A 23,725-nucleotide genomic window follows, 5' to 3' on the forward strand; every position below is an offset into this window, starting at 1 on the left:
CCTCCGTATCCATCCCCCAGGGCCTTGGGTAGGGGAGGGAAGGGCACAGCTGGTGGGGGTGGGGAGGTCCTGGCAGGGAGGGGCTGGGAGGGACCCATATGTAGCATCCTAGGCAGGAAGGACTGCCAAGTCAGCACCTCGCACCCCTCAGTGTACTGGACGAAGGTCACCTGCACCCCTGGGATTACTGCACATTTGCCACATGGGGTCAGTGGCTACAGAAAGTGCCATCCCCAAGGGAAGGGGCTCAGGGTCAAGCACAGCACACAGCCCTCTCCCCCACCCCAGCCCAAAGGCCCCTTCCCCACTCAGCCCCCACTCTGGGCACTCCCCTAGGGCTGTCAGGGCAGCCAGGGCCAAGGCAGAGGGGAGGGTGGAGGGAGAAGGTGGACCAAAAAGGCCCACTATTTTTCAAGCCCAGTGAGGCCAAGTGCAAGGAGCTCCTCCCCTGGGGCCCTCCTCCCCGGTCTCCCCACTGCTCAGGCCCCAGCCAGGTCCTAAGTACTGGGAATGATGAAGACAAGTCCTGGTAGGGAAGACAGGTGTAAACATGGTTCTGGAAAAGCAGGCGAGGCTGCTGTCCTCAGGCCTCCGCACCAAGGCAGTGGGGTGCTATGGGGATGCAGGGACTGAAGGCCCTGGGGAGAATCAGTCTGCACAAGAGAAATCTCAGAGAGAACGTGTGACTCCGGCCAAGGTGTGAAGGCAAATATGTGGAAAGGGGGCAAGCTCCCTCCAAGGATCCCAGGGGGCAGAATGGGCCTGGTGAGTGAGGGCATTCAGCTCCATAGGAAGAGAGCAGGGCCAGGCCAGCAGAGGGCCAGCCAGGAAGGGCAGCCCTCAAAATATCCCCTCTGCCCACCCAGCCCCTGAGGCCCTTGTGGGCTGGGAGCCTGGGCCTGTATCCCTGGGAGTGGTGCATGGGAGGGAAGCTAGGAGAGAGGCCACTGCCCCAGCAGAAGGGAGATTTCCCTCCCAGGCCACAGCTGAGACTTGGGGACAATACCTGGCCCATTCTGGCTTCCCAGACCCCCTCCCCAAAGCTGGGCCATCCCTACGGGCTAGAGGCACGTGCCCTGCACTGAGCACAGCTGATTCAGAGGACGGGGGGAGCCAGAATAGTGAGGGCTGCAGAGGGCAGGCCCCTTACTCAGGACAGCTTCTCCCTACAGCGTCCTCCAGGCCAAGGGGCTCATGGGTCTGGTCAGGAAACTGGAGCCTAGACTGGGGCCACCCACCCTGGCCGAGCTGCAGGTCCTGCTCTCAGAGCTAATGGTACCTAAGCCCCTTGACCCCAGGGACAGTGGCAACGACCAGGAGACCTGAAGAAGGACACCAGCTGGCTGAAGCCAGTCTGACCTCTCCCCTGCTTGGAGGAGGTGGGGTGGAGGGAAGCTACCTCCAGGGGCCAAGGATGCTGTGCCTGGGGCAGGCTGGCTGCTAACTCCAGAGAAACCATAGCCTCATTTCCCAGTGTCTCAGCACCCACTACAAATACCCGCCCCCAAATCCTCCCTGCCCTCCAGCCTCTTCCAAGACATGTGCGATACTTCATGCCCCCACTGCTCAGGCCCCGTGGGGTGCGGCCAGTGCCCTCTCTGACAGGAGGACACCACAGGAGGTCTCGTGAGGAAAGAAGGGCCATCTAGGGGGCCGAATGCAGACAGGACAGGTCCTGCTCATGGGGGAAGCCCCAAGGTGTGGGAGGCAGGTGTGAGAGCCTAAGACCCCTGAATGGGTGGGGGCCCCCAGCCCACAACTTCACCCAAATCTTGGGGAGTCCACAGGGTAGAGGCCAGGCCAGCCCTTCTCTCAGCAGCCCCAGGCCCCTGCTAAAGGGATACCTCTACTGGACAGTCTTCACATCACTCACGCCCATCCTCACGCCTGGGGAGGCCTGGAGGAGGGTGTCCTGGGCAGTCTTCACCCCACCGAGGCCCACCCTCATGCCTGGGGAGGTCTGGAGGAGAGGGGCCCACACAAGGCCCACACTGGGCCCTCACAGGCAGGAGCTGGGGGTTGGGGGGAGGGCCTCTGCTGCTCTACCACTTCTCATCATAGCATCATGAACACCCCAAGTCCCTGTGCCATTCTCCACAGAGCTGGCCCACAACGGGCCACCTGGACCAGCTGGGAGCACCACCCTCGGACTCAGCCCGGGAGGCAGAGGACAATTATCCTTACTTCAGAGACAAAGAGTATGAGGCCTAGAGAGGGCATGGGCCTCCCCTGTCACCAAGTGGGTACACAGGGGGCCTTTGGGGTTTGTCCCCAGCAGCACACCTCCCTGCCCCCAGCCGCCTGTCTGTACTCAGGCTGCTACATCCCTCACCACAGCCAAACAGGGGCCCAGGCACTGGCCCAGCCAGACCAGCTAGTGCTCCCTGAGAAGCAGCACCAGGACAATAGGCAAGTGCAGGGGCCACACTTCAGCTTGAAGCTGAGGAACGCAGCTGTGCGGGCCAGACAGGGCTCAGGTGAGCACACGGGCCAGGAGGGGAAACCTTCAAGTCATCACACACTCCACACCAAAAAAAGAGTTGCCACTGAGTCGATTCCAACTCATGGTGACACCACGTGTGTCAGAGTAGAACCAAGCTCCATAGTTTTCAATGGCTGATTTCTCAGACATAGGTCATCAGCCCTTTCTCCCCAGGTGCCTCTGGGTGGACTCGAACCTCCAGCCTTTCAGTGAGCAGCCAAGTACTTTATCATAGAATCTGGGTAAATCTCGTCTGTCCTGTGAACAGTGTCACACCTCCAGGGGTACCGTTTACACGGGACAGAGTGAGGATGGCCTGGAGTCAGCACCAAGGAAGGCTGAGGGCTGAATGGCTCACCCTTCTCCCTGGGTGCCCGCGCCTCCCAGTCAGGGGCCCGGCTCACCTGTGGGGTCGTCAGGGCGAAGGCTCTTCTTGGCAACTTCAGCCAGCGCCCCAAAGCCCAGACCCACAGCCAGACCTGCAGGGAGGATGGTGCGGGCGGTCAGCACTCTGCAGCGGGCTGCTGGCCACTACCACACGGACACCAGCTTCTACCCCGCCAGGGGGCCTTCATGAACACTTCAAGCATTTGACAGCAAAGGAAAGGTGGGAAGATGCGTATTGTTGTTTCAAGAGAACGTTTGGCTCAAGGCAGGTACTTATATTAGAACTCTTCTCCACCCCCATCACCTCTGCTAATCTCCAGACCCAGGGTCACAACCTCATATCCCCCAAATAACACACACAGCTGGAAAACTCATCGGGAAGGACCTGGCACTAATGGAAAGATGGAACAGGGACAGACGGTCCATGGGCCAAGGACATCCCACCACTCATCATACAGGATCCACCCACTTCAGAGTCTGCACGAAGGCTCCCATTGCTCTGCAGCTGTGTGGTTTAGCTGTCTGTGACTGGAAGGACAGGCACCACACAGCAGGCAGTGGGAGGTGGTGGCCAACAGAATGTTTTACAAAAGCAAGAGATCAAGTGTCCCCAGTCCCAACCCATAGGGGCTCCCAGAGCAGAGGCTGCAGAGCCCAGGTGATAGACCCCACCTCTGCTGACCTCCCAGCGGGCACTGATGGTGGGCTGAGGACAGGCCCTCCCTCCCCTTTTACAAACTTCTAACTAAAGTGCATGTACACCACCATCTCTTGTAAGTCTGTCATTTGATGATCTCAACTATCTAGACGAGGGTCAAGGTAGAGAAGAGGCAGGAGGAACCCAGAGCCACAGAGGCCTCCGAGGCCAAGCAGGAGTACCCAGAGGCCGCCCCCAGGCCGATTTCTTCGTACTTTCTACACAAAGCTAGCTGCACCTCATTAGCAGAGCTAAGTGAAGAACCGGTGACGGGTACGCAGGCTGCAGCCACCAGGGAACAGCAAAGGCCCAAGAAAGGGACAAAAATGCCCTAGTCCGAGCCTCAGAGAGCACAGACCCCAGAGAGCTGTGACGTGGACAAGCAAACGGCCCCACACACCTGGGGCAGCACCGCAACTGGAGGCGGGCTCCCACCAGGGCACCCTGTATAAGAGCAAGGAAAGCTGCAGGGCAGACTACAGGTGATGTTTCCTTTCTTACTCACATGCTCCCATAGCTTCCAAATTTTCTGCCATGATTGATTATGCACTCCTTTTATCAATCAGAAAAATAGTAAAGAAAAATGAATTTTTAAAGATAACTCAGTTTTTAAAAATGTCTTTGCAACACATTTTACCTGTCACTAGGCAACTGTGCAAGCCCTTTTCACTGGCTATGATAGCAGTTCCAGCCTCACAGCTGTTGTGGGAATTACACAATAAAAGTGAACTGCTTACCACAGGCTGAGCGTGCAGTAACTCGACAGAGTGTTTGCTAACGTCATTACTCCTGCTCGCAACGGCTGGACAGCACCATAAAGACACACAATGAGAGCCACGGTGTAATTTAGAATTTTCCAGGAGCCACATCAAAAAAGGGAAAAGTAGATGAAACTAATTTTAATAATATAATTTAACCCAATGTATCTAAAATATTATAATTTCAATGTGTAATCAATACATAATTAGGGATACTTTATATTTTTTTGGTACCTCCCCACCCCATTGCCATCAAGTCAATTCCAACTCACAGTGACCCTACAGGACAGATCAGAACTGCCCATGGGGTTTCCAAGGCTGTAATCTTTCCAGAGGAGCCCTGGCGGTGCAGTGGTTAAGAGCTGGGCTGCTAACCAAAAAGGTCAGCAGTTCGAATCCACCAGCCACTCCTTGAGAACCTACAGGGCAGTTCTACTCTGTCCTATTGTGAACCTGAGTCGGAATCAAACTGACTCAATGGCAATGGGTTTTAGCTAATCTTTATGGCAACAGACTGCCACATCTTTCTCCCACGGAGCAGCTGGTGGTTTCAAACCACCAACCTTTTGATTAGCAGCCAAGCACTTAACCACTGCGCCACCAGGGTGTGTATCTTACGCTTCCAGCTCATCTCATTTTGGATGAGTTACACTTCAAATGCTCAGTAGCCCCATGTGGCTGCTGACTAATGCACTGGATGGCACAGGGTTAGAATAAACCAAGCTCTGGCAATCTCTGGAGGAAGCTACAGTTACCCAGAAACTGTCCTGAGGTGGAGGTGCCGTCTCGGGGCTAGAGCACTGGATGCGCTGGCTCTTCTTTTACCCAGAACTGGTGGGACAGGGAGGAGTGGCTTTGTTTTCTCTGACTCCCTGAGGGCACCAGGCACAGTGGGAGCCAGAGTCTGTGATTAAACATTAACTCCCCGCCCGCTCACCTGCACCCTGCCCAGAACACCATTCATTCTGCAAAATAGACAACAGACATCAACCTTCCAACTGTAGGAACTTTCACCAAATCTCTGGATCTAGGTTTTTCTATGTTCTGATCAAGTCCAAAGGCACACCTTCTATAAGAAAGGCAAATGGTGCAAAAGTGACCCAGCTTGGCCCTCACTGGGTAACACATAGCCAGCCCCTCCTCCTCCCAGCCCATCAGCTCCTCCGCTAAGCTCCCCCACCGCTGGGCGCCCCCACACACCACACAGCTGCCTGTCACGCCCTTCTCTGGCCTCTTCCAGGCTGCAGGCAGAGCCCAAGCTCTCCTGGGGCAAGGACTGTCATTAAACAAATTACCGAAAAGGACAGGCACCAAGGAGGCCTCAGGCTCCTTCTGTGGCCCTGCATGCCCACAAAGGGCCAGCCCAATAGCAGGCCTCAAGCACCACCGATTGACAGAAGACAGGCCTAAAGGGCTCAGCCCAGGGGAAAATAGGCTCGAGCCAGCCTGGCAACCTGACCTCAGCAACCTGCTCAAAGGAGAACAAGCTGCTTGCCCGCCAACCCCACCTGTCACCAAGAACCTAGATGAGAGGGAAGGGCAGTGACCAAATGGCTCTTCTTTTACCCAGAACCAGTGATGCCTGGGGAGCCCTGGTAGTACAGTGGTTAAGAGTTCGGCTGCTAACCAAAATGCTGGCTGTTCAAATCCGCTAGCCGCTCCCTGGAAATCCTAAGGGGCAGTTTTACTCTGTCCCGTAGGGTCCCTATGAGCCGGAACCGACTCGACGGCAACGGGTTTGGGGTGATGCCTGGATGGCAACTCCTGGAAGAGGAGCACCCTCAGCCTTGGGTCCCATCCTCCTGACAACACCATGAGTGCTCATTGCTTCCCACAGCACAAGGCAGCCCAGTCGCCAGGCCTTTCCACCCACCCCAACCGCTCCTTGTCTCCTAGGACATAGCAGGCCTCTCCTGATAGGGCTGGCCCTGTTCTGACAGGCCTCAGGCTCAGCCCAGCCTGCGCTGGAGTCCTGGAGGAAAAGCTGCCACAGAAGTGGCTCTATGGCCCCCAAAGCCCCTTGTCAGGAGCCTGGCTTCTCTCCTGGACTGTAAGAGGGAGCCAACCCATTCCAAGAAAGCACCTGACGTTTCTCTCACAGAGACTCTGCAGTCAAGGAACTGGGGGAAGGCAGGACTGCATGGGCCAGGCTTCCCGGGCGGAGGGTCTGCTGGGTGATTCCAGGAGCCCAGGCCCTCAGCAGAACCGGAAATCCCCCTGAAGGTCATCAGGGCCAGACAAAGCCATCCCTTCAGCAACCATGTGGCTTCTGCCCAGAGAAATATCAGAGGTTAAAGAAAATAAAGACTAAAACACCTTCAAACAAGCAGCGTCATTAGTAAGGAGGCTGGGTGAAAGGTGCTTAAGAGCAGGAACAAACAAATAAATGTTCGTTGTGGCTGTGGCTTTACTGGCCAGAAATCCTAGGTGTGTTTACAGAGCAGAGCTCAAGGGAGTGCCTCTGCTGTGTCTGAGGCCCCCAGTTCATTCTTCACTTTGCACTTTTTGGACCCATGGTGGCACAGTGGTTAAGAGCTCAGCTGTTAACCAAAAGGATGACAGTTTGAATCCACCAGCCACTCCTTGGAAACCCTATGGGGCAGTTCTAGTCTGTCCTATGGGGTCTCTATGAATCAACTCAACAGCAACAGGTTTAGTTTAGTTTTGTTTTGTTTTGAGCAAGGGGCAAAGCGAGCTCTATGGCTAAAACCACACCTACATAGCTCTTACTAGGTAACAGGCACTGTTCTAAACCTTCACCGTCTATTGGCGCATTGAACAGTCCCTCCTATCTGTTAAGACAAGGAAAGTCCACACAGAAAAGGCTGTGGGACAAGGGCATTTTCCTTCCCTTTAAGGTGCTCTGGAATCCTTCAGTAGTTGTCTACCTTCTCTATCACTACGTGGCACCCCCACTTACCCCAGCAGAGAAGAGCGGGGCCTGGGAGCACAGGAGGACAGGGGCAGGAAGGAGTGATGGAGTGAGTTCCGGTGGTGCGTTCTCCAAAGTTCTCAGATCTGGGGCTCTGTTTCCAGAACTAGGCCGGTGGGGAGGGGCCATGAGCACCTAACACCTAGCACAGTTCCCCGTGCTGGCTGCAGGGGGAGGCCCAGACTTCGGCTTGCATGAGAGAGACCACCGTCCTAGCCACAAATAAGCACATGGCTTTTGGGGACACACTGACTGCGGGTCTTAGTTTCCTCAGATAGTAACAACCGCCCTAGTCTCCTTCACAGAGCTTCTGAGAGGGTGAAATATTCATGAAAGCCCCTTTTAAAGCATGCCCCTGAGAGAGCTGGGACTGTGCCCTGACACCTCTCTGCCGGGGGCACAAGTGCTCATTTCCCCAGTGCGTCTTCCTTACTTGGTGCAGTCAACACTCACACGGGAGAGCACTGGCTGCTGAGGAAGAGCCGTGTGAGCCTGTGTCACTGAGCATGGCCCCCCGCCAGGCCTCGCAGACAGCCCATCAACCCTGGAAACTCAGATTTCTACAATCTCAATGAAAATAAAATGCCCTATTGATAAATGTTTGCAGAGGAAAAAGGCTGACTTTAGACAACAAAGGGGCATCATGCCAGGAGGCCAGAGGTGCCAGCGCTGCCACAGTGGGCATGAACACCCCCCACCCCTGCAGTCCCAACCCTCTTGCCCCATCCAAAGGATCCAATGGGACACGGCTCTGCAAGGCCTGGCAAGCCACGGCTGGGTCTCAACCACTGTGAGAAAAAAAGACAATGTAGGGAGTCCTTCACAGAGCTAATTCAGTCAACCCACAGCACTATCCTTTATCCTGTCCTACATCCGGATACTTCTGCACAGTTAAAATGGACTTTAACAATAAATAAAATGAGGGTAACAGTTGATCATAGTGTTAGGTTTTGCTTTAAGTATTCTCACTTGGCAAAATTAAAAGATGGCCACCCCATGCTCCTGCACCCAATGTTTCTTCGTTTTTAATTTTACCACTAGGATGGGGGACATGACAGTTAGAGGGGAATGGGCATAGTGACCCCAGAGAGAGCTTTGTTTCTGATATATTAACAACACCCCCCCAATGTATCAGAATGTGGGAAAAGAAGCAAAAATAGCTATCAACTCTGCATTTCCACCTAATCTCTGCCTGCTTTCTAACGAGAGATAACGTTCTCTCTTACATTACCTCACCTCTAAAGAAAACCAGTGGAGTCTGGTGAACTATTTTTTTAAAGCATTTTCTGAAAGTGTTTTATATATGAGAGTCCCTTAAGCTTTTACCTTTCAAAAATAATAAAATTCTCAAGGATCCGTTCACTCTACTCTTCATTCCTTGCCCACCAACATGCCTTCTCATGGCTTCATGTTTCTCTTTGTTTTCGGGTATCATATCTCAAAATCCTTTCTGAACAGAATCTGAATAGCCTCATCTCTTCCCATTTCTTCACTTACTGTTTCCTCTCTTCCTATTTCCCTTACTTAGTATTCTCCCCCCTCTTGCCTGAATGATGTAAATCATAAATTCTTGTGTAAAGGTATCAGTAATGACCACAGTGCTATGCATAAAGTACTGCACAAATCCTTTTGATATGCTTTGTCTTATGCCTACTTTATCCATTAAACACTCATTTCTATAATCATCTGCTTCCCTCTTCTCTCTCTCATTTACAGGTACAGAAAAAAAAAAAAAACATCGCATTGATTCCAACTCATAAAGACCCTCTAGGACAGGGCAGAAGTGCCCCTCAGGATTTCCAAGGAGCAACTGGCAAATTCGAATTGCCAACTTTTTGGTTAGCAGCCCATAGCTCTTAACCACTGCACCACCAGATGGTAAAATATATCCTCTATACCTTATACCTATAAGACTGAAGTACAGATAGAAAACAGGGTGAAAATTTAGAAAAGAGTATAAGAGACATATGGGACAGAGGAAAACGACCTGCCATATGCATAACTGGAGTCCTAGAAGGAGAGAGAGAAGAAATTTGAAGAAATGGCCAGAATTTCCCAAAACTTCGAAACACATAAAGCCACAGATTCAAGAAGCTCTGCAAATCCCAACCAGGATAAATGCAAAAAAAATCACACCTAGACACATCACAGTCAAGCTGCTAAAAATCAAAAACAAAGAGAAAAATCTTAAAGACAGCCAAAGAGAAAATATACACATTACCTTTAAGAGACCAACAACAGGACTAATAACTAAGTTTTCAATGGGAACAAAGGAAGAAGACAACAGAACTACATTGCTAAAGTGCTTAAATAATTTCAAAAATGGAATACTATACCCAGGGCAAAAATACCCTTCTAAAATGAAAGTGTAATAAAGACATTTCACACAAACAAAAATGAAGAATTCGTGATTAGCAGGCTACACCCCAAGAAATACAGAAAACAGTTCTTCAGAGAAAAGGAAAATTATTCCAGATATAATTACTGAAATGCAAGAAGAAAAATGCAAAAAGGGTAAGTATGTGAAGTCTAAATTCATATGAACTGTAAAAAGGAATAATATCTTGTGGGGTTTAAAATATCTTGTGCTGTTTTAAAATATGTACAAATAAAATGCATATTAACATTAACATAAAAACAATAGGGGGAAACATGGAGTTAAAGTGTTCTAAGGTCCTAGCATCACTAGGGAAATAGTAAAAATAAAAATTTATATTAGACTGCAACAAACATATATTACTGAATACTAGGGAAATGTATAACATGCCAGCTAATGAAGGGAAAACATATAATTTTTAAAAACCTTTTATTAACTCAAAAGAAGACAAGACAGGAAGGAAAAAATCTAACAGGTGGGTAAAATAGAAAAAGCTAAGGTAGTAGATATAAACCCCAACACATCACTAATTGCATTATATGTAAATGGACTAAATACTTCAATCATAAGACTGAGATTATCAGCACATACTTAAAACACACACACATACACTCGCCAAAAAAACCATATATATGCTGTTTACGAAAGATACACCTTAAATGCAAAAAGGTTGAAAGTAGAAAGGCAGGAAAAGAGGTACCATGCAAACACTAAAGAAGTATTAAGTGTAGCTATAATAATATCAGACAAAATAGGCTTTAATCAAGATAATAAGGAGCATATCACAATAAAGAAAAGGGCAATCTCCAGGAGGATGTAACAATTCTAAATCGGTAAGCAGCCAATAACATAGCTTCAAAACGTATAAACTACAAACCGACAGGACTAAAAGTAGATAAATCCACACTCCTAGCATAAGACTATAAAACACTTCTCTTGATAGCTGACAGAATAAACCAAACCTCACAGCGACCCTATAGGACAGACTAGAACTGCCCCATAGGGTTTCCAAGGAGTGCTGATAGAATAGGTAGATAAAATAAATCTTAAAAGATCTGATCAACATGAGTAACAAACCTGACCTAATTTAGATAGACAGACAGACAGATGGCTAGACAGAAAGCTAGGAAGAGAGATCACTGTACCCAACAATGCCAGAATACATACTTTCCAAGTATGTATGGAACATACACCACAGTATTTCCAGTAGAGTCAATGGTAAAATTCTTATTTTATGGAAAGAAAAACCAAGGTAGGAACCTACGTCACATAGGAAGCGGGCCTAGAATTATAACCCAGATATTATAACGCCCTACAGCCCAGTTCTGACCTCAAATTCAGTATCTGACCCTATCTTCACACCATTCTTTACAAATATATACACAGATGGCCCAGCACATAGCATCACAGCCATAGCATCATACTAACTCACAGCCGTACTGGACTTAGAACTCCAACCTCCAACTCAGTATCAAAATGAAGCACCTAAACCAGAAAGCCCTAGCTTTCCACCCCAATACAGATGAACACCTACTGCTGACCTCTCCAAACACCTGTGAGGGTCCCTGCAGCAACCCTACCTTCCCAAGATGTAGAACGATCCCTTTCCCTCATATTCCCAAGTGTAAAAACTTTAAAGCCTCTCAGTCTACACCTTGAAAACATCTCATCTCCATGGGGGGAAGAAGAGCAAAGCGAAAGGCTAGATGTGTTTTCTGAGAAGACAAAGTAAAGTACTGTTACTTCAAACTGTTTGGACAATGAGCCACCAGTAAGGCATGCACTTTACATTGTTAATGAAGAACTTGTATAAATGTCGTTGTTGTTAGGTGCTGCTGAGTCCGTTCCAACTCATAGCAACCCCGTGCACAACAGAATGAAACACTGCCCGGTCCTGCGCCATCCTCACAATTGTTGCTATGCTTGAGCCCATTGTCGCAGCCACTGTGTCAATCCATCTCATTGAGGGTCTTACTCTTTTTTGCTGACCCTCTACTTTACCAAGCATGATGTCCTTCTCCAGGGACTGATCCCTGGTGATAACATGTCCAAAGTATGTGAGACAAAGTCTCACCATCCTTGCTCCTAAGGAACACTCTGCTTGTACTTCCAATACAGATTTGTCCATGGTACATTCAATATTCTTTGCCAACATCACAATTCAAAGGTGCCAATTCTTCTTTGGCCTTCCTTATTCATTGTCCAGCTTTCACATGCATGTGAGGCAACTGAAAACACCATGGCTTGGGTCAGGTGCACCTTAGTCCTCAAGGTGACAGCTTTGCTTTTCAACACTTTAAAGAGGTCTCTTGCAGCCAATATGCTCAATGCAATGCGTCTTTTGATTTCCTGACTGCTGCTTCTGTGGGCGCTGACCGTGGGTCCAAATACAATGAAATCCTTGACAACTTCAATCTTTTCTCCGTTTATCATGATGTTGCTTAATGGTCCAGTTGTGAGGATTTTTGTTTTATGTTGAGGTGTAATCTACACTGGATAAATAGTATGTTGTGCAGTTCTTTCTAAGGGTCTATGGGATTGATTCTGATCTTTTCTATTCAATTCCATTCTGCTTCATTTGTTTTTTAAATGCTGGTCTTGACCCACTAAATTGATTTCACGCCCACTGAAGGGTCCCAACCTACAGTTTGAAGACCTGTGGGTGAAGCAGCAGGCCCAAAACTCATCTCTGGGGCCAGAACAGCACATTCTTCCCAGATCCAGCTTCTCTGCTCCTACCCTGGCATTTCCAAGCCTGAAACACTAGCTGCCAATTTCTCAGGCAACAACATGGGCAGCTCTAAGTCACAGCTGCGGGCAAACCTCCAGCACACAGACCCCCAAGGACGGCTCCAGACATCAGTCAGCTGTCAACGAGGGATCGAGAGGTTTATAATGGTGTAAAGCACCTACCAAGACCTGGGCCTCTCCTCGCCCCAACAAAGGCCCCCTCTGTCTGGCCTTGCCCTCCAGCCTCTGAGTGGAGCCTGCACCCTGGTTTTACTGAAGTTGCCTTTTATTCTACATACCTTGCTATGTCACCCCTCTCTCTTCAGTCTCTTCATTCCTTAGCCCACCATCCAAAAGGCCGTGATAGTTGCCTGTCTCACCAGGACTTTGTGTGTGTTCTATCAAATCCTGATTCACCATGGAGACTTTCACCCTGACCACCTTTCCCAAACGGATCCTCCCCCATCCCACAAAGACGCCCGGAAGAGGATTACATCCATTCTAGAACAGGTCAGTCGCACTAAGCCTTCCGAGAGCGGGCTCTGTGAGGAACCCTAGTCTGGAGTGAGGCGGAGGAAAAGAGCTATAGAAAAAAAACACAGATGGAAGATAAGGGCTGTTCCTGCCTTCAAACTCATGGCAGAAAGAAGAGAAGCTGTTTCGATATTTATAATAAACATGATACATTTTTAACATATTTAAATATATTTAATGCACATTAAATATGTATTTAAAAAGTGCTTGGTTGCTAACCAAAAGGTACCCAACTAATAGTCAATGTACAAAGCAGGGAAAGTGCCAAGTCTTCTGGGGGCTAAGGAACATTACGGCCCAGCAGAGCAATGGCTCTCCAACTTATTCTCATACTGGAATCCCAGAAAGTTACAATGTTCTATGAGGAACTCCTTGAAATCTTAACCCATTAAACGGAAACAAAGTAATAACTTTGCGCTAAAACTTAGATGGCACTTTATGCTAGATTCTTAAACAGCTAAGTAATGGCAGATGCCAAATTTTAAGACAACAATTGCAGAAGAAAACTTTAAAGTTGAGAAAAGTCTATCCAATTACTCTAATGTGGATAACCCAGTACTTATATATAATCAATAAAGCACGGGTTGTTCATAGGTGCCACCAAGTCGGTTCTGACATATAGTGATCCTGTGTACAACAGAACGAAACACTGGCGGTCCTGCGCCATCCTCAGAATCATTGCTATGTTTGAACCCATTGTGGCAGCCACTGTGTCAATCTATTTCACTCAGCATCTTAAAGGGCACAAACACAGATACTTCTTGGACTTAACCAAACACCTCATGGGATTGGTTTATGGGGTGTGAAGGCTTAGGACCACAATCTCATGGGACAACTTGGTCAACTGGCATAATACAGTACTTAAAGTTTATGTTCTACATCCTAGTTTGGTGAAAAGCATTTGGGGTCTTAAAAGCTTGCAAGTGGCCATCTAAAACACAACTCTTGGTTTCTACGTTTTCAGAGTAAAAGAGAAAGAAGGGAAGCAAAGCCTCAGAGAAGGAACTAGTCTATAGGACTAACAGTCTACATGAACCATGACCTCATCTACCCTGAAACCAGAGCTAGATGGTGCCCGGCTACCACTACCGACAATTCTGATCAGGAACACAGTAGATGAATACTGATAGAATGGGAGCAAAATGTGGAACAGAATTCAAATTCGTAAAAAGTCCAGACTTACTGGACAGGTTGAGGCTGGAGGACTTCCTAAGACTATCGCCCTGAGACACTCCTTAAACCTTGAATCAAAACTATTCCATGAGGTCATCTTTTAGCTAAATAGCAGATTGGTTCATGAAATAAACAATATCACCCATGAGTACTGTGCTCCCTTAAAAAAAATCATCTATATAAGACCAAATGGTCAACATTTACTCTAAAGCAAAGATGAGAAGGCAAGGGGGCAGGGAAACTGGATTACTGGACATGGTACCACCTGAATAGAAATAACGAGAAAGTTGACAACCTGTGAAAAACGTAACCAATAGTGTTTCTGAGCAAACTGTGTTCAGAATCACTGAACAAACTATGTAGAAATTGTTAAACGGGAACCTAATCTTCTGGGTAAACTTTCACCGAAAAAACTCTTTTTTTAAAAAAAGCAGATACATGTTCACCGAAGCATTATCCACAATAGCCAAAAGGTAGAGACAACCTAAATGCTCATCAACAGATGAATGGATAGTCAAAATGTGGTATGTACCCACCAGACCACCAGGGTGACCCTTGCTCCACAACGGAACATTACTCAGGCATGAAAATAACGAAGTTCTGATACATGCTACAACATGGATGACAACATGGATGAATGCTGAAAACATTATGTTAAGTGAAATAAATCAAACAGAAAAGGACAAATACTGTATGGGTCCACTTACATGAAATATCTAGAACAGGCAAATTCATAGAGACAGAAGGAAGATGGGCGGTTACCAGGAGCTGGGGGGATGGGCAAGGGGGAGGTATTGCTTAATGGGCACGGAGTTTCTGTTTGGGGCGATGAAAAAGTTTTGGGAATAGTGATGATGGCAGTACAACATGGTGACTGTAATTAACGCCACTGAGCTGGACACTTAAAAATGGTTAAAATGGCAAATTTTACATTACATATATTTTCCACCAACAATTTTTTTAAAGCAGATACAACTGCTATAAAGCTTTATTTACTCTAAAATTATCTTCTGACTTATATGAAGAGAGCACAGAGGTACTAGACACAATGGCTACTCAAAACCCAGTGGCGGTACCAATGAAGCGCACACTCTCCAGTCGATTAAAATGGGCTTTAAAGGACGACAGCAGCACCCCATGATCACTGATGGGTTCCCCAGTGGGCTTATTCCAGGGCGAGAAGGCCCCATTTGGTTGCTAAACAGCCTCAGCAGAGAACTTCTACTCCTTTCCCGGCATTCTTCCTGCAGAAGCCACGGGGCTAAGGCAGGAGAAGCTGACGCTGCAGACATGGCCCCTCAAGGCAGCCTGAGAAGCAGTTAAAGCTGCCCATCAAGGCAGGGTGTCACTGGTACACCAACCCCTAGAGGCGGCCGAGGCCGAGCTGGAATCCAGTAACTGGATCATCTGCCTGGTAGAAGACGTCGGAGACGGGCCCTCCATAGCTAACACAGGAGCAGCCAATGCCGCCTGCTCCTGACACCTTCCCCTGGGCACCACTGGGTCCCCACCCTCTCCCACCCCCACCAGACCACCAGGGTGACCCTTGCTCCACTCAGCCAGGGCAGGAGAGGTGGCACAGGGGCACCTTACCTCCAAAGTTGGCCAGCCGACCAATCCGCGTAACTGGTACCTTCCGCTCCCGAGCTCTCTCACTGAGCTAGAGGAAGAGAGAGAGACCTCATGGGATCAGCAAACAGGGCCCTCCCCACCCACAAAAGCAGCAGATCCGCCTAGCAGCACATTCCCCCAAAAGGCCTCCATGGTCCTAACAAGCCAGACCACAGTGTCCACCAGGTGGGGCACTGTGTCAGGAACTGCCCAGCCCCGCTCAGGTCTTCAGGACACACCGTCTGCTTGTGGGGCTTGCCCTCCGGGCGCGCCTTGGCCTGCCGGGCCTTCTCGATGTCCTCTGCCGTGAGGCCCCCCATGGGGGACTGGTCCTGGTGGAAGAACCTTCGCTGCACGCCCGTGATAGAGTATGGGTCTCGGCAGTCTACAAAGAGCTTCCCGTTCACCATTCCCAGAGGGGAGGTGGCCCAGCCCGGGCGCCTGGCTTCCCTGAAAGGTCCACTGGCTGCGTAGGCAGGAGCTGGGCCCTCACTGCGGGTCTGGTCCAGGGGTGGCGAGGACGGCGGGTCAGAGGCTGCAGAGAAATGTGCAGCATCTCCTACTGCCTGTGGCCCCGGGAAGTGGAGCTCTGCCTCCAGGTCATCAAAGCTCTCGGTGTAAGGCTCTTCGTGTTTCTCCTGACCCTGCAGGGAACAAACAGCACTCAGAGAAGAGAAGCGCCAGTCCAGCCCCTCCCACTCTGCACAAGGTGGCACCCCACAGCTGCTCCCTGAGCCCTGAGGGTAGGTGCCGTGCCACTCTGGCCCAGGAGGCAGGAGACCCAGATTCCACTCCTGCTTCGGCAGCTCAGTGTGTGCTCCCCGACAGCGGACCCCACATGGCCAATGAGCCCTGCTGGGGCCAGGTGAGGCGAAAAGAAGGGACAGCTCTCCTAGGAGTATGTTCCTCACCTAGGAATCAAGCTTAAGAAGGGGCTGTGGGGAGGATAAACCAAGACAAGACAGGAATGGGGAGCTCTGAAAAGCGAAAGCACAGCAAAAGACCAGGGACGGACAAAGGGAATAACATGGACTAGGGACTTTTTTTTTTTTTTAGGAACCCCAGCACCCACTGCAGGCAGGCACCACACCGTGGACACCACTTTCCACCATGGGCACTTGAAGATGCTCTCACAGGACAGCTCGTCACACCAGGAACAGGCCCAGGATACTGAGGACGGCAGGGAGGGGATGTTATAGGTTGAACTGTGTCCCCCAAAATACGTACTGAAGTCTTGGCCCCTGTACCTGTGGATGTGATCCTGTTTGGAAATAGAGTTTTCCATGTCATGTTAAGGAGGTCGTATCAGTGTAGGGTGGATCGGAAGCTTAATCACTTCCGAGTTATCAAAAGAGCAGATAACATGCCGAGACACGCTCAGGGGGACGTCAGGTGCCATGTGAAGGCCCATCTACAAGCCCAGAACACCAGAAACTAGAGAGAGGCCACAGAAGGAATCCACACGGCCAAGACCCTGATTTGAGCTTTTAGCCTCCAGAACTGTGAGAAAATTAATTTTTGTTCTTTGAAGTCACCAACCTGTGGCATTTCTGTTGTTATGGAAGTACTAGGAGCTAAGACGGGCTACACCGTTCTTCCTTTCTGACAGTCACGGAGTCCTCACCGTAGCCAGGTTCCTTCTACGTGAACGCTGAGTGAGCTACGTCCTCATCTGAAAACAGGGCTCTCCACCAACACAGAGTGACACGGGGCCCCAGAGGATGACCTAACTGGACCCAGGAAGCAGTGTGAGGAGGCTATAATTAGAACAGTGTGGAGTCCTGAAGGGAGGTCAGTGGCCTGGATGTCCTGATTCACTGACATGCAGCAATGCTAACAGTGACTACGTGCTGAACACTACGTGCTGCCACAGGTCACACAGACGGCTACCTCAGGGCCCGCTCACTCAGCGGTACATGGCACCATGGGATCTGAAGAGATAAGGCTTGCTGTCCGTGGGAGGAAAGAGAGCAGCTGTCACTGTCATTTCACAAATGGGAAACTGAGGCTGGGCAAGCTAAAGTAACTAGGTCAAGGGCCACGGCCTTCAAATGGTGGAGCAGGGGTCCAGAGCCTAGGCTGGACCTGCTGGCTACTCTGAGGCCACACTTTTCTCTGAGTAGAAACAAACCATATTTCGATCCGCTAGGCGCCTCTCAGGACCAGCAGGGTAACCCTGGAGTCTGGGGCCAGGTCATGTGAGCCACGGCAGGGCCCCCCTGCTCCATACCTCCCATGATGGCTGCCCAGCCACGCACCACATTACCTGCTGGTGCGGCTGTGAGACCCCACAGGCTCAGTGTGTGGGATGATCATGTGAACAAAGACTTGAAGAGCTGGAGGGAGACAGGTTCCTCGGGTTGTTTGACCCTCCGTCCCCTCAGGAAGAGGGTAGACACCAAAACTCTAAATGTTTAGTTAATGAGTGGAAGCAAACTGGAAGCCATCGCGCTGCTCACATGCCTCCTTCACAGTGCTGGACTGTCACCCCGTACCTAGTGACTGTGTGGGGATCAGCCCTTCCGAGACCCCAAGGCCTCTGGCCTGCATGAAGGGTGAGAGGGGGAATAGAGGAGGGAGTCTGGGCAGGAGGCCCCTCTAGCCTCTCAGGGCAGGAGGCCTGCTGACAGTGCTGTACACTGTCTCACTTCTGGGTGGCCCCAGGCGAGCTGGGCACTCTCATTTCCTGAGTGTTCTACAGGAGAAGCCCGCAACGGGAAGACACCGAATGAGGCAGTAAGGGCCACAACCCATCCCTGGAGACGAGGGGTAAGAGTAGAGCTCTGAGACTGGTCCTCACATCAAACTACTTAAGTCTCAGTTTCCTCATCTGAGACATGGGGAGAAGCATCTGAGCCTGCCCACCTCCCAGGATGGGGGGAGCCTCAGATGAGATCACAAAAGTAAGACTTCCAGAAGCTAAAGACTTCCAGAGTGAGAGTGAATTCTGCATCACCACTGGGCCCTCGGCAAGCAGCTCCATGGGGGTGGGGGACCCTAGGAATTCTAAACCTGGGACTGACCAGAGACCCGAGGGTGTGATGTCCTCACAGCTTAGAGGAGTGTCTGTGTCTTTGTCCAGAAGGTCCACAACCACAGAACAGAAATGGAAGGTATAAGGAGGCAGGGCACCCCTGCAAAGCAACTTCCAGCATGCATGCACGCACAAACACACACACACACAGATACAAGCAGAGACTCACAGAGACACACAGATACACATGCACACAGACACACACGTGCACACGTACACCTTTCCTTATCCCAGCAGGCTATCAGGAAAGTTGCTGACAACAGTGCAGGGTGACACCCAGGTAGACAGCGCCCTGCTACAGTAATCCTTCCTCATCATGGCCTCTCCAGCACTCTCTTGTGCTTAAAGCTTTCCCCTTGGGCGGTAAAATGTGGAGGCTTTCTGGACATGACACAAAAGGCAATCTGCTTCCCCAGAGAGCAAGAAGGACAAGGTGAGGCTAGAGATGAAGAGCACGGCTGTGCCAGCTGCTGCCTGGGAAGAGCAGAGCCCCAAGCCAGTGCCCAGAGACCCTCAGCAAGACAAAGGAGAACGAGGCCCAGCCTTGGCTGAGCAGCCACGGCAGGAAGAGCTTTGGAAGCCCGACCCAGGCTGATGGACACACAGGCTCCAGTGAGAATGAGATGTCCAATAAAGCATGCGTTTCCCAGCCTGGCCACGTCCCTGCACAGCCCACACTGGGGCAGGTTCCAAAAACCCACCCCACAAAAATACTACCATAAACCAGATAAACAAAGGAGAGGTTCTTGGTCTCATAAAGAAACTGCTTTGCTCAAGGAAGTTCCTTTTGCCAGCCCTCCATAAAAATACAGGTGATTGTAACTTATTTCTTTGTGATTTTTTTTTTTAGTTTCCAAAATTTAAAAGGCCTCTCTTCAGTGCCTTCACACAGGCCCCAGGGACTAAACTTAGGCCAGATCAAGTGGTCACCTGGGAAGTCCCTGCAGGACAGAGCCTAGGACTGCCCCCCACCCTGACATCAGCAGGTGCTAGGGAGGCATTGGTGAACCGCTCATCTGAATAAAGAGGTGCAGGACAAGTGGCTCCTGAGAGCTCTTCCTGCTCTGTGACGGACGCCATAGCTAAAACAGAACGAACCCCAGCATTGCATGAGAGGCCCTTGCTGCCCATGTAGAAAAGCTCACTGCACTGACTTGTCGGTTCTCCAACCCAGGCCACAAGCAAGACTAGTCACCGTGGCTGTTGTCCCAGTTCACACCTCTGGTCTCACCCAGAGCTCCAAGCCCCCTCCCATCAGCACCCCTTTCACTGCCAGGGCGGCCCCCTTACCGGCATGCTCGCAAACACCACGCCGAACTGCTCCGCAGCTGTGGACTGCAGGGCCCTGGCTGCCATGAGAAGCTCCCCACCGAGGCCCAAGTACTGCAGGTGTGTCTCCAGGGCCGCCTGGGTCAGCTTGGCAAGGCCTTTGATCAACATGATGGCGTCCCCCAGCACGGCAGCCATCCTTCAGGGCTGGAAGAGAGGAGGCAAAGATGACGCTCACAAGGCAAAGATGACGCTAAAAGAGAGAGGAAGGGCCCACAGTCAAGGCAGACTCTAGGGTGACCCTTGACACACCTGGGCACTGGGGTCAGGGGGAAAGATTCGTGATTCAGCCAAGCAGCCGTTGAGTCGGTGTTGTGTGCCAGGCCATGAAAAACAGGCATAGAGAGCTAACGAGATCTGCCCAGGCTCACGGCTACTGAGCGGCACAACCAGGACTTGGCCAGGTACACGGATTGCCAGTCCAGTGCTCATTCTTCCACACACAAACTGTACGTTGGGAGAGAACAGCCCAGCTTCTGAAGTAGCTCCTGCAGGGTAAGGGGGCCACTTGTGGGAGCAGTGGTGCAACCCAAGTCCCCAGTGGTGAAGAAGGCTGCCTGCCCCTTCCCAATCACAATCACAGCACAGCCTCTAACGACCACCACAGAGCCACCACAGACTGAGGGACAACCAGAGTTCCCTCCCTCCCACCCTCAGGCTCAACTATGCACCAAGCCAATGTTTTCCAAACAGCAGTCCAGACCCAAAGTCCAATCAATTTAGAAGATCCCAGCCAGCACTAAAAACAAACAACATGAAACAGGACAGAAAAGGAAGTGTCAGAGAGTGCATCATGGGTAGGACGGTTTCGTGAAACAAGTTTTGTATGTGAGTGTGTCTGCATGTACGCACTTTTCTCTCTTCTGGGTCACAATGTAAAATGTATTTATTAATGTAGGTCAGGGTAAAAATATATGAAAGCCACTGAACACAGAGGTGCCTCACAGGGCTGGGCATGTGTTGTCAATCAACCCAGTTTTTAGTAAGACCCTATTAGCAGCACTGTGCTGGAGGAGTAAGATAAGGTCTGTTAATATGCTGGAGACTTAAGTAACCCCCACTACCCCCGAAAAAAAATAGCAGGAGACCCTCAGAAGTGTCACCGGAGCACTCTGCCTGGGAAGAGCTAGACAGACCAGTTTAGCAGGAAGATGGGATTTGATGTAAGTCTCAGAGGTAAGGAAGAGCCAGAAGATGGGGGTGTGAAAGGTACTTGCGGCAGGGAGCCTGCATGCAGAAACACGTGGAGGCTGAGAAGTGCCCGGTCCACCCTGGAGGCAGGCATAGGACAGCAAAACGGAGGGGACTGTCACAGGGCCACCTTCTGGGATTCCACCTTCCGCTCACACTCAATAATAGATGCACAAGCAGGAAACATTCACATAAGAGCTAACATGGGTCCTTAACCAGAACTTGACAGGGGAGCTGCCCCAGCCCACTCCAGGGACTCCTGGGCATGGGGCAAAGCTACTTTGAGAAAGTATTTTCTTCTTTAAAAAAAGAAATGGAATTGTGCTGACAGAGAAATCCACTAATGTGCAGGGGCCTGGGAAGCTGGGGTGACCTGCCATAACCCACCCTCAGAGGGCACCTTCTTCTCTGACACGGTATCAGCTAGCAGGCACCAGGCTTAAATGCCTTCCAACATCATCTCCTTTTCATCTTCATAAAACAACCGGACTTAGGGTTATTATTAGTATCCCATTTTGCAAGTGAAAAAACCAAAGCCAGAAAGGTTAACCAACTGGCCAAGTTCATTCGGCTCGTGAATGGTAGGCCAGGGTCCCAACCCAGCCCTCGCCTGCTCTGCACCCACCACACCAGGGTATCTCCCCACACCTTGCCCCACCAACTCTAAGACACCTCTGCAGGGATGGGAACCGCTAAGGCACAAATGGGCCACCTGCACCCTAATCAAAGCCAGTGAGGTTTTTGGAAGGTGGTCATACCCTTGAAAGACACACAGACAAGAAGCGGGACCGGCCCAGCCTACAGTCTGGTGCCATTTCACACTCTGGACCCGCTCCAGACTCCTGGCAATAAACAAGAGTGAGCCCCACAGACCAAACAGCTAAGACTGGGAAGAGAGGAAGTAATCAGAGCTCAGCTGTGGCTGGTGACATCGCTGAACACCTCCCTAGCCCCTGACCTCACCCCCAACATACCATCACGCTTCAGTCACCACCCTAAAAGTATGGGGGAAGAAGCACCCACGAGATCCACTAGACCCTGGTGACAGAGAAGGGTTTTGAAAGAGACATCAGGGACATCAATGGTGAGGGCAGAGGCCCCAGCCACATCAGTTCAGAAGGATCCTTGCTGGTGGCCACAGGACCATTCCTCTCAGCCACTGTCCCAGGGACCCCCGAAACAGGCCTCCCCCTTGCCTCTGGACTCACCTCTAAATCCAATCCGATAACAAGACATGAGTCTCCCATAGGCCACAAGCCCCCATGATTCCAATACCTCACCTCATCTGCTAACCGATGTCAAATCCTCCTCAGAACTTTGAACAAATACGGTAAAAAAAAAGACCTGTCTAATTCAGACTTTGCTTTCAGCCCTAAAACTAGTTCTGCCTGAGTTTTCCATCCAAGTTATCCCAAGTACTAAGGTTTCACTAGAGCAAAGCTGTTGTTGTTGTTGTTAGGTGCCATCGAGTAGGTTCCGACTCATAGCAACCCTATGGGCAACAGAATAAAACACTGTCCAGTCCTGAACCATCCTCACAATCACTGCTATGTTTGAGATCACTGCTGCAGACGCTGTGTCATCCATCTCGTTAAGGGTCTTCCTCTTTTTTGATGACCCTCTATTTTACCAAATATGATGTCCTTCTCCAGGGACTGGTCCCCTCTGATAACGTGTCCAAAGTAAGTGCAATGAAGCCTTGCCATCTTCCCTTGTAAGGAGCATTCTGGCTGTACTTCTTCCAAGACAGATTTGTTTGCTCTTCTGGCAGTCCATGGTATATTCAATACTCTTCAGCAACACCATAATTCAAAGGATCAATTCTTCTTCTATCTTCCTTACTCATTATCCAGCTCACATGCATATGAGACAGTTGACAATATCACGGCTTGGGTCAGGTACACCTTAGTCCGCAAGGTGACATCTTTGCTTTTCAACACTTTAAAGAAGTCTTTTGCAGCAGATTTGCCCAATGCTACATCATTTGATTTCCTGACTGCTGCTTCCACGGGCATTGATTGTGGGTCCAAATAAAGTGAAATCCTTGACAACTTTCTATCTTTTCTCTGTTTATCATGATGATGCTTATTGGCCCAGTTGTGAGGATTTTTGTTTTCTTTATGTTGAGGTGTAATCCATACTGAAGGCTGTAGTTTTTGACCTTCATCAGTAAGTGCTTCAAGTCCTCTTCGTTTTCCGCAAGCAAGATTGTGTCATCTGCATATCACAGATTTTTAGTGAGTCTTCCTTCAAGCCTGATACCGCATTCTTCTTCAGACAGTCCAGCTTCTCAGATTATTTGCTCAGCATACAAATTGAAAAAGTATGGTGAAAGGATACAATCCTGATGCATACCATTGTTGATTTTAAACAATGCAGTATTTCCTTTTCTGTTTGAAGGGCTGCCCGTTGGCCTACATACAGGTTACACATAGCATAATTAAGTGTTCTAGAATTCCCATTCTTTGCAATGTTATCCATAATTTGTTA

General features: G+C 49.9%; 1 protein-coding gene across 2 annotated transcripts in view; it reads right to left on the reverse strand.

The window, feature by feature from the left end:
- The window catches only part of COQ8A (coenzyme Q8A), a 50,386-nt gene that overhangs the window by 7,935 nt on the left and 18,726 nt on the right, over positions 1-23,725 (reverse strand). Inside the window, exons 2-5 of one of the 2 annotated variants that reach the window (XM_003411023.4) lie at positions 20,006-20,191; positions 15,921-16,325; positions 15,664-15,730; positions 2,887-2,961 (exon numbers count right to left, since the gene is read on the reverse strand). In XM_003411023.4, coding sequence (XP_003411071.1) covers positions 2,887-2,961; positions 15,664-15,730; positions 15,921-16,325; positions 20,006-20,182 — 724 coding nt within the window. In that variant the 5' untranslated portion in view covers positions 20,183-20,191. The remainder of the gene's footprint in view (positions 1-2,886; positions 2,962-15,663; positions 15,731-15,920; positions 16,326-20,005; positions 20,192-23,725) is intronic. The other variant, XM_064276785.1, reaches the window with a different exon arrangement.

This window comes from Loxodonta africana, chromosome 25 (assembly GCF_030014295.1).
Source record: "Loxodonta africana isolate mLoxAfr1 chromosome 25, mLoxAfr1.hap2, whole genome shotgun sequence".
NCBI lineage: Eukaryota > Metazoa > Chordata > Mammalia > Proboscidea > Elephantidae > Loxodonta > Loxodonta africana.